Source organism: Bos grunniens, chromosome 13 (assembly GCF_055505025.1).
Source record: "Bos grunniens cultivar Pamir isolate PY7600 chromosome 13, Bosgru_T2T1.0, whole genome shotgun sequence".
NCBI lineage: Eukaryota > Metazoa > Chordata > Mammalia > Artiodactyla > Bovidae > Bos > Bos grunniens.
Window position 1 is genome coordinate 77,595,323 of NC_141177.1, and position 14,679 is coordinate 77,610,001.

At 42.4% G+C, this 14,679-nt stretch overlaps 1 protein-coding gene across 1 annotated transcript in view; it reads right to left on the minus strand.

The window, feature by feature from the left end:
- Window positions 1-2,860: 2,860 nt before the first annotated feature.
- Window positions 2,861-14,679, minus strand: part of SPTLC3 (serine palmitoyltransferase long chain base subunit 3) — a 156,746-nt gene continuing 144,927 nt past the window's right edge. Inside the window, exons 11-12 of the mRNA XM_086335035.1 lie at window positions 9,158-9,287; window positions 2,861-3,117 (exon numbers count right to left, since the gene is read on the minus strand). Of these exons, the coding sequence (XP_086191161.1) occupies window positions 3,004-3,117; window positions 9,158-9,287 (244 nt within the window). The 3' untranslated portion in view covers window positions 2,861-3,003. The remainder of the gene's footprint in view (window positions 3,118-9,157; window positions 9,288-14,679) is intronic.

Consider the following 14,679-nt stretch of genomic DNA (forward strand, 5'->3'; position numbering starts at 1 on the left):
GTTCATTTTTGGGGAAAGAGAAGGTACCTTGAAATGGGAACAAAATGTTGCATTGGGGTGAAAAGTTTAGAATAATTAATTTACTTTAACAATATAAACACTCTTAATCACCAACAGAGAATCAGAACAAAGTTCCTGGGAAAGTTACTAGAGTTACCAGTCCCAATGAAAGTGAAAGTCGCTCAGTCGTGTCCAACTCTTTGTGACCCCATGGACTATATAGTCAATGGAATTCTCCTGGCCAGAATACTGGAGTGGGTAGCCTTTCTCTTCTCCAGGGGATCTTCCCAACCCAGGGATTGAACCCAGGTCTCCCACATTGCAGGTGGATTCTTTATCAGCTGAGCCACCAGGGAAGCCCTGGTTCTCAAATTATAACCTGGTTGACAATCCCCTTGGGAAGACAGGCTGAAAAGCAAGATTCCTGGGCACTGGAGCTGTTTGATTCAGTGGAAGTCTGGTTTGGCGCCCAGGGATCTTTATTTTAATAAGCTTACTAGTACATTCTGAAGCCCATAGTCTCTGTCAAACCAAAGCCTGCTAAAAGGCAAGATAGTCAACAACAGGATACTGCATTCAGTAAGATTTGGAAGGTGTCTATGCCATTTTGCTATTATGCAAATACACCCTCCTTACAAATATCAGTCTGGATCCTTCCTCTTCTGCTTCCCTGAAGGTCATTTTTAGAAATAGCATCTTTCATCTATTTATTAGTCAGCCAGATTCTCATCTCTGAGTCTTTAAACTCTTGCTCTGTAAAGAAAGGGGCAAATGTGCTTGTATGTGTGTGCATGCGCACACGCATTCTTCACAGTTGGGAGGGTTGGGGGTGTAAGCCATTACAGTTCTTTTAGGAAATTATCTTTCCAAACAGAGCCAACCAAAGGGACATTTTTGGCTCTGGTATAGCTATAAAGGCCCAATAATACCTATTGAATTGAAATCACACTTTTATTAACTTAGCAGTAGATTTTTTCTTATAAAAATGAAAAATTCTCACAAGTACCCTCTTAACCAGTCTCACTCTATAAGACATATATCCTTATATCATTAACCCTCTGGGGCCTGAACCCCTCTAATGTGCTCAGGAAACATTCCATTTGGATTACAGTTGTTCTCATAAGTTCATATTCAGCACAGATGGTCTGACAGAGCTAGGTTCTTGATCTCATGTTGGAGAATGTAATCAATGACTCAGCACTCTGGCATCTTGATGAAGATTCATTTTGGACAATTAACTAAGATCAACTTCATTTAAACATACATTTTCAAGAGAAAAGACCTCTGCGCCTTCCTTTTCTTGGCATATGTATACAGTATATATTTTCTTTGCACAAGGAATGCTGCACTGGTTCACTGAGTTGAAATTTAGTCTCTGTTGGAATTGAGTTATCAAAATCAGCCATTGGATGGAGCAACTGCATTTTCAGGACCCACTTCCTGTCCCCTTCTGCTTATAGGACTCCTTACAAAAATTCAGGGGGAACTTTATCATGGGATCCAGTTTTTAGCTGATGTACCTATTAGGGTAATAGTTCCCTCCATAAAACGCTTTCCACACTGATCGCCTTTATCCTTTAAAAAGCTGTGAGCATCCGGGCCCCCAGAATACGGGGGGCGTGGGTGGGTTTCTGCTCCAGCACGCAGCATGAGAGCCGTGTCCGTCTGTGTCACGTGAAGTCAAACCTCTCTTGAAGTGATTTGTTTAGAGTGTCATTTGATGGAGTGGAATGTTCTGTAACTCATTTGAACTATTACAGAAGCTTTGGTAAAAGGTCACCACTACTTTTTAAGAGTTTCCCAATCTGGGCACCATCTGGGGGCTTGTTAAAGATAAGGCTTTCTACTGGCTTTTTTTCCATACCGACTAGATTCAATTAGCAAAGGGCTACTTTTGCAGAGAAGTGTGTGTTCACATTTAGAGAGGGAGAGACAGACAGACAGGCAGATGTATAGAGACAGAGAGACAGAGGCAACTCAAGTAAAGCCCACTTAGCACCAAAGTGGAGTGCTTATGCCAGAGGACAGTACTGTTTAATAGGTCTGAATGGAGGGGTCAGAATTGAAAAGCTGAATAGCATTTACTTTTAAATGTCACTTTTTAACCGATCCGTTCTCAAGTGTAGTCTTAGGAGTCAGCTCTAAAGGACTCCACACTCAGTAGGAAAAGGACAGCTCGTTTCTCAGTGTAGTAAAAGCGATGCGAAACATTCAGTCCACAAGGCAACAAGGACGCTCACATCGTCACACCTTTATCAGTTTAGTCTAGGCCTACAGTTGGCTTGCTTGCTTTCTTCCCTCTTCCCGATGAAACAAAAGTCTTGAATTTTCCAAACCTCAAAAGCTCAGCTATAAAACTGTAGGAAACCAGGAACAGGAAAAGGAAAGTTTCCTGTAAAGACGTCTTTGGTCTTGCTGGCCAGGTCTGCGCTCTCCCTTCAAACACTCAATATGGCTTCTGACACTTGTCCTTGGAAAAAGTCCAAATGTGACAAGTGGTAGAGGCAACATTTCTTTACCCTCCCACCTGGAACTTCCCATGATACGGATGAGTTCTAGCTGGTTCTTTCATGGGTAAGAAGGAGCCCAGCTACTGCCCACCTCCCTTGCCCCTATCTGCAGAGAAAGTTAGCAAACATGTAGTGAGATCTACTGAAGTAAAAATCAAAACCCTCTCATTTGGCTGAATTCCTAAAAGGGCCTGGACCGAAGAGGCTGCACAGTAGCAGCTAAAACGCAGGCTCTTTGCCATTACAAATATTCTAAGAAATGTGTGTGTGGTATGTGTGTGTTTGTGGCAGGATGCTTGGGGGAGGAGAACGTTAATGTCTCTATAGAGACATTAAAAACACAACAACGATTGTTTCTCCCTTGGTTCAATGAAATTGTTTTGGAAACCAAAACTGTCCTTAGAAAGGAGGAGAAATCCGTTTATATTCCTTTTGAGACAAAGAAGGAGGTCTTCCTGGCCAAGTCTTTAGGGTCCATTCAGGTCCAGGAAACTCAGTCCTCAAGTTCAAAGCTCATCTCATCATAGAGTTCCGGGCGTGCTGACTTCCTGTTCCGGGAGTATTTCACATTCAGGAGGTCACCCATCTCATCCAGGGCTTCCAAAACCTGCAAAGAGATTGCCTTCCATTAGTTTTATTTAAACTCCCAAGTGGCCTTGCCCTCTGAGGTCTCACAGAAAACCACACTCTTCTTTTGCCAGCTTATTTGCTTTTTAAAGAAAAGGAAAAAGATCCAAGTCACTAAGCTGAGGTTCATAAACCAGCCCGAGAGGAATGTTAGAGGCGAATGCATTTTACTTCATATTCTTTAACAGTCTAACTCCACATTACACGTGTTTAAGATATTGTGGGGATGTGAAGAGAGGAAGAAACGCATTTGATTCATGCTTACCCTTGAAGTCTTTATTTTTAAAATTTAATGACAGTATAAACTTGTGAGAGAAAAAGAAAAATGTTCACAGATTACGATTAAGTCCTCATGACACAAGAAATCAACCTGACCAGGAAGAAAATGAACTTGGAGGTAACTAATTCCTTCCCTGGTGGCTTAGACAGTAAAGAATCTGTCTGCAATGCAGGAGACCCGGGTTCAATCCATATGTAGGGAAATGAACATCCTTCTTTCTCTCTCCCATGCTTCCTCATCCCTCCCACTCTCAGCTTTTAAATACTCAGCTCTACGCTCCATAGAATAATAGAGTTTAAAACCCTAAGGGACCAAGAGCTCATCTATTTCAATTCTCTTAATCCAGGCAGGTAAAGGTACAATTTTACAAATGAAACAACTGAAGTCCAGAATATACACAATGTAATTTTTCCTTCCAGTCTATTGCTAAGCCTACAGAATTGGGCATGCTTTTTTTTTTTTTTTTTTAACATTTTGGTTCTGTTTTTCTCAACCAGTCAAAAGAAAATGGAAAGATATTAGAGTCTAATATTTTTAAAAAAGGGAAAGTAAGAGTTGCTAACATCAGAATAAATGACTCATGGGGCTTCTGGACGTTCTCTGTTAGGAAGACTTTCAAACTGACATCAGTTAATATCTCTATCAAGATGTTATGGATAGTTTATTTCTAGGTGGTACAATTATGGGTGATTAAAGTTTTCTTTTCACTTCATTGCATTTTCTTAACTTTTATACCAAATATAAGCACTAAGAAAAAGCAACAGACATTACATTTTAAGTGGCATAAATCTGGGATAGTTTCTACTGCTTTTGCTGAAGGTGGGGGATGGGGCAGGTCGGTGGCTTTGAAAGTAAAGGACCCACATACTTGGGGGCGAAGGGAGACAATTCATGGACGACGTGGGAGGGGAGCATAGGACTTCAATTATTTATTAATCTCAATCTTTTAAAACTATATTTTTATTTTTAATACAGTTTTAAATGGTACTTTCCGTTTACAGCTATTACAAAATATTGGCTGTATTCCCCAAGTTGCACGATACATCCTTGAGTCCCTCTTAAACCCAGTAGCTTGTGCCTCCTGCTCAGCCGCCCCATATTGCCCCTCCTGCCCCAGTAGCAACCACTGATTTGTTCTCTATGTCTGTGTCTGTTTCTTTTTTCTTATATTCATTAATTTGTTGTATTTTTTAGAGTCCACAGATGAGCAATAGCATACAGAATTTGTCTTTGTGTGACTTATTTTGCTTCTCATAATGCCCTCCACATCCCTCCATGTAGCTGCAAATGGAAAAATTTCATTCTCTTTTATGGCTGAATAGTATTCCATTGTGTGTGTGTGTGTGTGTGTGTGTGTGAACACATTACATTTTCTTTATCCATTTGTCTCTTGATGGACACCTAGGTTGCTTCCATATCTTGGCAATTATAAATAATGCTGCCATGAACATTGGGAGTGTATGTGTCTTTTTAAATTAGTGGCTTTTTTTTTTTTAGATATATACCCAGGAATGGAATTCCCGGGTCATGTGGCAGTTCTATTTTTATCTTTTGAGAAACCTCTATACTGTTTTTCATGGTAGCTGCACCAATTTACGTTCCCACCAACAGTGCACGAGGGTTCTCTGTTTTCCACATCCTTGCCAACACCTGTTACTTGTGTTCTTTATGATGACAGCCATTCTGACAGATGTGACGTAGTATCTCAAACTATTTAACTGTTTTTGGTGTCTGTTGTAAAATGTGCATAATATGCTGGTAATGCATATATAATCTCAAAATGGATTTATGTTGAGGCTCATTGATCAACTACCTGAAACACACCAGGACTCGAGAAAAGTTGGCTTTATGCAGCTTCTGCTGTCGCGGGGAGTACACACTCCTGAACCATCTTCGTAACATCTGGGAAGAGTTACTTGCCACCTTTGGATTCATGCGTGAGAGGATTCTAAGAAAATAGGGGGCCAGTTCTGGGTAGGATGCTGCCAAGAAGTGAGAGAAACTCAGGGTTGGTCATATGTAGATTTCTTATTTGGAAGGTGGGAGGATTAAAAGGTTAGAGCTGACCTTGGGCTTCTCTGGTGGCACAGACAGTGAAGAATCTGCCTGCAATGCAGGAGACCTGGGTTTGATCCTTGGGTCAGGAAACTCCCCTGGAGAAGGAAATAGCTGCCCATTCCAGTATTCTTGCCAGGAGAATTCGATGCACAGAGGTGCCTGGTGGGCTACTGTCCACGGGATTGCAGAGTCAGACGTGACTGAGCAACTAACACTACCACTCCTCCTACTAAAGCTGACCTCAGTCCTTTACTGAGGACTACCATTCATGTAGGAAGAGGTACATGTTAAGTCACTTTGTGCTTGTAAAGTGGTCCTGTTTCTGTCTTGTTCCAAAGGCGGTCACTGAATAGACTTGTCTAATAATATGTATTTTTGGCAAGTGTTGTTTATGTTCAGTCACCACGTTAATGCCCTGACTTTTCAAAGGGTCATTTTTCATATTCTCTTCTAGTAAGAAACCTGCTCAAAATTTTGTATTGATTTGATGATCTCAAAAGTTTAGAGGCGTTTGTCTAGGTGAGAGTTCCATGCCTCTTCCAAACCAGGTAATCTGTAGGAATTAACTTGTGAAGACAACCACAGGGTCTGATATCTACTGAACTGGCTATTCATTGAGTTCCTCAATGTTGTTTGGGTCAGAAATAAGATGCAAATCCACCCAGGTTACTCATCCCTTCTGCTGTCTCTAGAGCTTGCTTCTTAGCATGTGGACTTCTCCCCACACCTGCAATGTTCCTCTCATAACTCCCTTCTTCTATCGATGTGTAAACATGCTCAAGTCTCCCTCCACTTTCAAAAGCTTTTTCTAAACCAGTTTTTCTTGTCTTTACAAATTTCTTGAAAATCTTATCTACCCTTTCTTCAGAAAACTAAGATCATGGCATCTGGTCCCATCACTTCATGGGAAATAGATGGGGAAACAGTGGAAACAGTGTCAGACTTAATTTTTTGGGCTCCAAAATCACTGCAGATGGTGATTGCAGCCATGATATTAAAAGATGCTTACTCCTTGGAAGGAAAGTTATGACCAACCTAGATAGCATATTCAAAAGCAGAGACATTACTTTGCCAACAAAGGTCCATCTAGTCAAGGCTATGGTTTTTCCAGTGGTCATGTATGGATGTGAGAGTTGGACTGTGAAGAAAGCTGAGCGCTGAAGAACTGATACTTTTGAACTGTGGTGTTGGAGAAGACTCTTGAGAGTCCCTTGGACTGCAAGGAGATCCAACCAGTCCATTCTAAAGGAGATCAGTCCTGGGTGTTCATTGGAAGGACTGATGTTGAAGCTGAAACTCCAGTACTATGGCCACCTCATGCGAAGAGTTGACTCATTGGAAAAGACCCTGCTGCTGGGAAAGATTGAGGGCGGAGGGGAAGGGGACAACAGAGGATGAGATGGCTGGATGGCATCACCGACTCGATGGACATGGGTTTGGGTGAACTCTGGGAGTTGGTGATGGACAGGAAGGCCTGGTGTGCTGCAATTCATGGGGTCGCAAAGAGTCGGACATGACTGAGTGACTAAACTGGACTGAATAGACCCTTTCTTACCATCATTCATTACATTTAGAAGAAATGATTTGTTAAAATTAATATACTGGAAATATACACTCATTTTAGAGAAATTGGACAATGTAGAACAGAAACAGCAAAGTTCTCCCATCATCTCAAAACCTAGAGTTAGTTCAGTTGTTAATGTGTCATCTAATGAATCATTGCTGTGTTTTCTTATTCTTGTTGTTGAGTCACTAAGTCACATCTGACTCTGAGGCTGAGATGGTTGGATGGCATCACCGACTCAATGGACATGGGTTTGGGTGAACTCCAGGAGTTGGTGATGGACAGGGAGGCCTGGTGTGCTGTGGTTCATGGGGTCGCAAAGAGTTGAACATGACTGGGTGACTGAACTGAAATGAACTGAGCTCCATCTGAGCCCAGGTCCTCATCTGTGATTCCTGTATCCACCCACAGATGCAGGCACTTCTGGAGTCTGCCCTTCGCTCATGTACTTATATTTGGACAATTCTTTCTTCTACCATTGACTTTAGTGATCTCCCCTTGAAGTGAAGTGAAAGTCACTCAGTCATGTCCAACTCTTTGTGACCCATGGACTGTAGCCCACCAGGCTCCTCTGTCCATGGAATTCTCCAGGCCAGAATACTGGAGTGGGTTGCCACTTCTTCTCAAGGGGATCTTCCCAATCCAGGGATCAAACCCAGGTCTCCCGCATTGCAGGCAGACTCTTTACCAACCGAGCCACCTGGGAAGCCCGGATCTCCCCTTAGTTCCTCACATTACAGCAACTCCAGTCTTGCGTGTTATCCTAAGCTCTAGAATTGGATTTTCCTTTTTAAAAATTTTATTAAAGTATAGTTGGTTTACAGTGTTGTATTAACTTTCTCTACACAGCAGAGTGATTCAGTTATACATACATATATTGTTTTTCACATTCTTTTCCATTATGGTTTGTCCCAGAATACTGAGTATAGTTCCCTGTGCTATACAGTAGGTCCTTGCTATTTATCCATCCTATGTATAATAGTGGAACTTTCCCACCAGTGGCTCATAGACATGTAATCCCTACCTGTCTACAACTGAGCTCATTTGATTCCCCTAGTCCTGCTGATGATTTGCTATTCTTTGCCACATACCCTTATTTCCTAGTAACTTGGCTCTGCTGTCCTTCATTCACTAGAGGACTAGAGACCTTGGATTATCCTTGATTCCCTGGCCCACATGTGTCCTGCATCCAAATATTTGCCAAGTCTTGGCAGATCCATGCATGCATAATGTCTGTTCCTAGATTCATTTCTTTTGCTCCCATTGCCCTTGACCTCATCATCTCTTATTTTGCTCAAATAGCTCCTTACGTGTGATGACTCTCTGCACTTCCACGCTCCTGCAGTTATCTTCACTAGATTGTCATCTAGAGTGTCTGTCCTGCGGTTGTCATTCTTCACTAGGTGAATTTATTCTCTCTGGTATGATTATGAGGTGCCTGTTTATAGTACGTCCTCTTAGACTTTTTGCCCCAGAGTTTTGCATAGAGCAGACATCTGATAGCGTTTGCTAAACTGCATTGATTTTTATGAGACAGTTTCATCAATTCCAAACTGACTGACCTGGCTTGGATCTGGTAGTATTCATTCATACAGAGATTGAAATTTAAGGACAGTAAAATGGTAAAATGGTTTTGAAATCCGTTGCACCCCAGGTAGGATGAGCTTTTACAATAGGTCTGTCTTTGATGTTGGCTTTCCAAATGTGGCTTATTTGGGTCCTATTTTCTTGTGATGGATGTAGTGGCTCTGACCAGTGCCAGGGTGTAGGCAATTGCTGCTGAAACAGCACAAGAAATCAGCATCAGCATTTAAGAAGAAGCCAAGAGCAGACGTCTGGCTTCTCAGTCAGTCTTTGCTGTGAAACCGAAACACTGACTTGACTCAAGTCTTCCCTGGGTTGGTTTTCTTTTCTGTCTGCGGAGTTGATCACATTGTTGTGCATTGCTGGGACTCCCCTCCCCCATCCCCTTATTTTTTTTAAGTAGTGAGGGTTATTGGTGTTGTTTCCTTACACCATCCAAGAGAAATCCACGGAAACCCAAGCAAGCTCTGTAAAAGAAGGCACTCAGACTCCGAGGCCCCATCCCACTGCTTCTGCTGGGCCGTGGGCACTCACCGTGTCCAGCATCTCCTGGGTGTGTGCTGCTGAAACACAAAACCGAGCCCGCGCTTCTGCAAGGGGCGTAGCTGGAAATCCAACGACCACCACACCGATTTTTCTGTTTAATAGATGCCTTGCAAAAGCCCTAAGGGAAAGATTAAGAAGGAGGTTAACTGAGACATGACAAAATTCTACTGCAAAAAACGGAATGTGGCTAATGACTTTGTTTTTAAAAAATAAGTAGAAGATAACTGAAGTAATGAAACTTCCGTCAAATACAATGGACCAGGAAATGTGGCAGCCAGTCACTTGGTGGCACCCATAACTGTGTGTGTATTTTGTGGGACATGGCCCGTTCATTAGACAATGGTGTGTTCAGTCTTCGACACTGAGCAGAAAATGCGGATGGACATGGACACGACCGTGATCCTGGTTGGACAAATTTGCATATATGGAAACTTTTTGTCTGTAGAGTTCCTAAGGAATAAAAGCCCTAACACACTTGTAGGATGAGAATAGAGACACAGACTTCGAGCAGGGACTAGTGGACACAGAGGAAAGGAGAGGGTGTGATGAAGTGAGAGAGTAGCATTGACATATATTCATTACCTTGTGTAAAATGGACAGCTAATGAGAAGCTGCTGTCTACACAAGGAGCCCAGTCCGTGCTCCGTGATGACTCAGAGGGGTGGGATTGGTGGGGGTGGGGCGGGAGTGGGGCTCAGGAGGAAGGGGATATATGTATACATACGACTGATTCATGTTGTTGTACACGGAAACTAACACAGCATTGTAAAGAAATTATACTCCAATAAAAAGAACCATAACACAATGCAATTACATAAGGAAACAATTTGTTATATGCAAACCTATATGCTTTCAATACTTAATACAGTACCGATAATACAGTGTGGAGATTCTTATAAGCCTCTACTTCGTGACTGTAATTTCAGAATCAGGATCAGAGGGTCTGCAGGAGACAACCCCAAGCCACGTTCTCTCTCCAGAGCCAAGGATTTTATTTTCCATCAAGCCAAAGATATGAAATAGCAAGGGTCTTCTCACTTTTTATGTGTGCCTTCAGGGATAATAAACCCATTGGCTGGACTAAACGGGGATGGGGAGGAGGGTGGGAGGGAAAGAAGTGTTCACTCACAGAGTCTTTCTCTAGTAGGAGCCTAGAGGCGTAGGTCATAGAATTTCAAAGCTCTGTGATACAGAGTAAAACCTTTTAAAGCTAGGATTCCTTCCCCTTAACCACTTCTGCTGCTAAGTCGCTTCAGTCGTGTCCGACTCTGTGCGACCCCATAGAAGGCAGCCCACCAGGCTCCCCCGTCCCTGGGATTCTCCAGGCAAGAACACTGGAGTGGGTTGCTATTTCCTCCTCCAATGCATGAAAGTGAAAAGTGAAAGTGAAGTCGCTTAGTCGTGTCCGACTCTTAGGGACCCCATGGACTGCAGCCCACCAGGCTCCGCCATCCATGGGATTTTCCAGGCAAGAGTACTGGAGTGGGGTGCCATTTCAGAGCTAATCTCAGTAACGATTCTAGAATACTGAGCTCCCGAAGTCTGTAAATTTCTTGCACTGAGATCCAACCTCAGGCACAGGCTTGTGCGTCCAAGTAAGTAAGTATTTCCCTCTCTGTGCTCATCACTCCCCACAGGACTCCTTTGTCCTTGAGAAGCTCTGCCCACAAGTGGGGTAAAGGTCTCAGATCTTCTAAGCTTTAAGAGGCGGTGGTTGTTGTTTAGTCGCTAAGTCATGTCCGACTCTGTCACCCCAGGGACTGTAGTCTGCCAGGTTCCTCCATCCAGGGATTTTCCAGGCAAGAATACTGGAGTGGGTTGCCATTTCCTTCTCCTTTGCGGGTGTCTTATTTTAGGCTGGAAGCTGACAGCACCACAGAAACCCTGAGTTTCAGGAAGAATCCTCGATGCAGCCACAGAGAGGAAGGTTGTGGGGTCTCTCCTTCTCCTCCTGTTTAGCTGACGGCTTTTAGGTTTCCTCAGGCAGAAGGCGGGTTATCAAAGGAAGCGATGGAGATTACAGGGACCACCAAACACAGCCTCTCTGGCCCCCTGGCTCGGGCAAGGCGAGATTCAGCCTTTGATTTGGGAAGGTTGCAAGGAGATGGAGCTTTCTAACTGAGGAAGCTTGAAAACCGGCCATTCTTTCTCTTTCTTGATCACCCTATGGAAGGCTGCCCACGGAACTGCACAGGATGAGAGCTTGTAATTGTCTGAGAAACAAGTCAAGAGCTTTTATTGCTAGAGTACAAACCACCTGACCCATGATTTCTGGTCGGCTTTTGGGACTCCCCAAAGACCATTTTCACTGTCTGCACTTTCCTCTTTGTACCAGAGGAAGTGAGTTTTGCCAAAGAATGTAGAGTGAAATATATGCCTGTTGATTCATTAGGTTAATCTGAGGCCTCCCTGGAGCATGTCTAAATTTAAAGCTTACAACTTACACAACTAAAGCTAGCCTCCTTCAGTTAATGTATATGATTGTTCTGAATGTTCAGCATAATGAGCCTCTGGGTTTGTACTCCCCAAATCAAATTAGAGCTGGCATAGCCCGAAAGAAACTAAACTACTTGAATAAGAAGAATAAAATATTAGCCTTGCACTGAGCACAGCATCAGTGCATTTTCTGCACCACCATCCTCCAAGCACATGATGAGGCCTGGGGCTGGAAAATGTCAGTCCTCCACCAAATACGAAATACAATTCTTCTGATTACTTAAGTGATTTTTTATCAGTGAAATCACATTCTACTCTACTACATAGAAGAGTCCAGTGGTAGAGCTGCAGTAAGACTTTATTCAAAAGGATACCTGGCTAGAGATCATATTTCTATTCTGCAGTGGGGGGGAAATGTGAAGAAATCACGGTTCTTTAATAAAATCAAAGGTTTTTAAATAAGCAAATGGAAAAAGTGTTCAGACACTGGCTGAGACAACTAACCCTCTGTTTCAAAAGCTTTTCTGCATATAAACTTTCCATTGAAGGAATATCCGAGAAGAAAACAAGACCAGGGAATGGCTACTCCTGCCAACAATAGATAACATTACCTTTTGGAACTAAACTGTTCTAAGTTTCCTTAACAACAGAAATAATTAGATTTTTTTTGGTGCTAATTGTATAGTCCCCATTGTACTAATCCATGCCCTTTTGATTCACCAATGATGACATTAAAGAGCGTTAAATTATACTCTGCATTGCTTTACAGAGATGTGTATTTTCCCCCATGGACTAAAGCTTGAGAGGCTGTGCAGTGCACTGAAAAGAGCCCTGATTTAGGAGGCAAATGGAACTGACCTGAACTCTGGGCTCTAGTACCTACAACAGGAGTGACACTGAGAAAATAGTTTTGACTTTGTGCATTTAGGTGTCTCCATTTGTAAACCCGAGCTAGGCATCCCACCTTCAATGGCTGAACATTGGGTTTAAGAGCCTTCCTTAGCATATAATTAACATTCAGCAATATTAGCTCCTCCTTAAAACTATCTTACATGGAAAGGTATTAGATTATTCGACATATCATCCAAGGTCCAGTTGATGCAGGACATAGCAAGATCTTTTCCTACTCTTTTCCTGGAAGTTTTATTTTTATTAAAGGATAATAATTATTTTACTTTATCTTGTATAAAATAAAGATTTTTTAAAATATTGTAATTATTTTAAAAAGACATGCAACCACAATGACTCAATCTTACACTCAATTGAAACTAGTAATAATAATCATTGTAGCCACAGTGGTAGAAGTAGTTGTAATAATGATGTCTACCACTGAGTGCTTATTCAATCACTATACAAAGTGCTTCATATGCACTATTAATACAATTAAAAATAACAGCCAACACTGAGTAGACCGTAAGAGGTGACATGCCAATGCTGATACACTTCATCTTGTTTAATCTTCAAATGATGTTAGGAAATAGGTCCTATTCAATCCCATTTTCTTTCTTTTTTAAAATTTATGTTTAATTGGAAGATAATTGTCTTATGATGTTGTTGGGTTTCCACTGCACTACTTGAATCAGCCATAATTACACACGTGTCCCCTCCCTCCCCTCTCCCATCCTCAGAGCACCGGACTGAGCTCCCTGTGTTACACCACAGCTTCCCACTAGCCATCTGTTTTGCACACGGTAGCGTGCACATGGTAGTGTTCACGTGCCAGTGCTGCTCTCTTACTTCATCCCCACTCTCCTTCCCCCTCTATTTTCACAGTCTTTATTCTTTCCCCGCAAATAGCTTCATCAGTACCATTTTTCTAGATTCCATATACATGTGTTAATATGTGGTATTTTTTAATGACTTATTTAATGCTGTATAATAGACACAAGGTTCATCCATCTCATTTCAACTAACTCAAATTTGTTCTTTTTACTGGCTGAATAATATTCCATTGGGCTTCCCTGGTGGCTCAGATGGTAAAGAATCTGCTTGCAATATGGGAGACGTAGGTTCGAGCCTTGGGTTGGGAAGAGACCCTGGAGGATGGCATGGCAACCCACTCTAGTATTCTTGCCTGGAAAATCCCTGTGGACAGAGGAGCCTGGCAGGCTACAGTCCATGGGATCGTAAAGAGTCAGACATGCCTGAGTGACTTGGCACAGCACAATATTCCACTGTATATATGTACCATAACTTCTTTATCCATTCATCTGTCAATGGACATCTAGGTTGCTTCCAGGTTCTGGCTATTGTAAACTGTGCTGCAATGAACACTGGGGTACATGCATCATGCATCTTTTTGAATTATGATCTTCTCAGGGTATAAAGAGGAGAAGGCAATGGCACCCCACTCCAGTACTCCTGCCTGGAAAATCACATGGATGGAAGGGCCTGGTGGGCTGCAGTCCATGGGGTCGCTAGGAGTCAGACACAACTGAGCGACTTCACTTTATTTTTTCACTTTCATGCATTGGAGAAGGAAATGGCAACCCACTCCAGTGTTCTTGCCTGGAGAATCCCAGGGATGGGGGAGCCTGGTGGGCTGCCGTCTATGGGGTCGCACAGAGTCGGACACGACTGAAGCGACTTAGCAGCAGCAGCAGCAGCAGGGTATAAAGATGCTCAATGTTGCTTATCATTAGAGAAATGCAAATAAAAATTACCATGAAGTATCACCTCACACTGGTCAGAATGGCTATCATTAAAAAAATCTATAAACAATAAACACTGGAGAGGGTATGAAGAAAAAGGGAACCCTCCTGCACTATTGGTAGGAATGTAAGTTGATACAACCACTATGGAGAGCAGTATGGAAATTCCTTAAAAAGCTAGGAATAAAACTACCATATGACCCAGCAATCCCACTACTGGCCAATGTACCCTGATATATCTCATTTTCAATATGAGAAAATCAGGGATTCAGAAGTTTGGTTTAATGAGGAAGAGACAGAATGAAAATTCTTTTTCATTCCAAACATCTCATTATACTCTAGAACACAACTTTTCCAGGAAACTCCTTCTCAGTTTTACTTTCGTTTTTCACATTAGCTTTGCCAAGTCAGGACTCCTGTCAT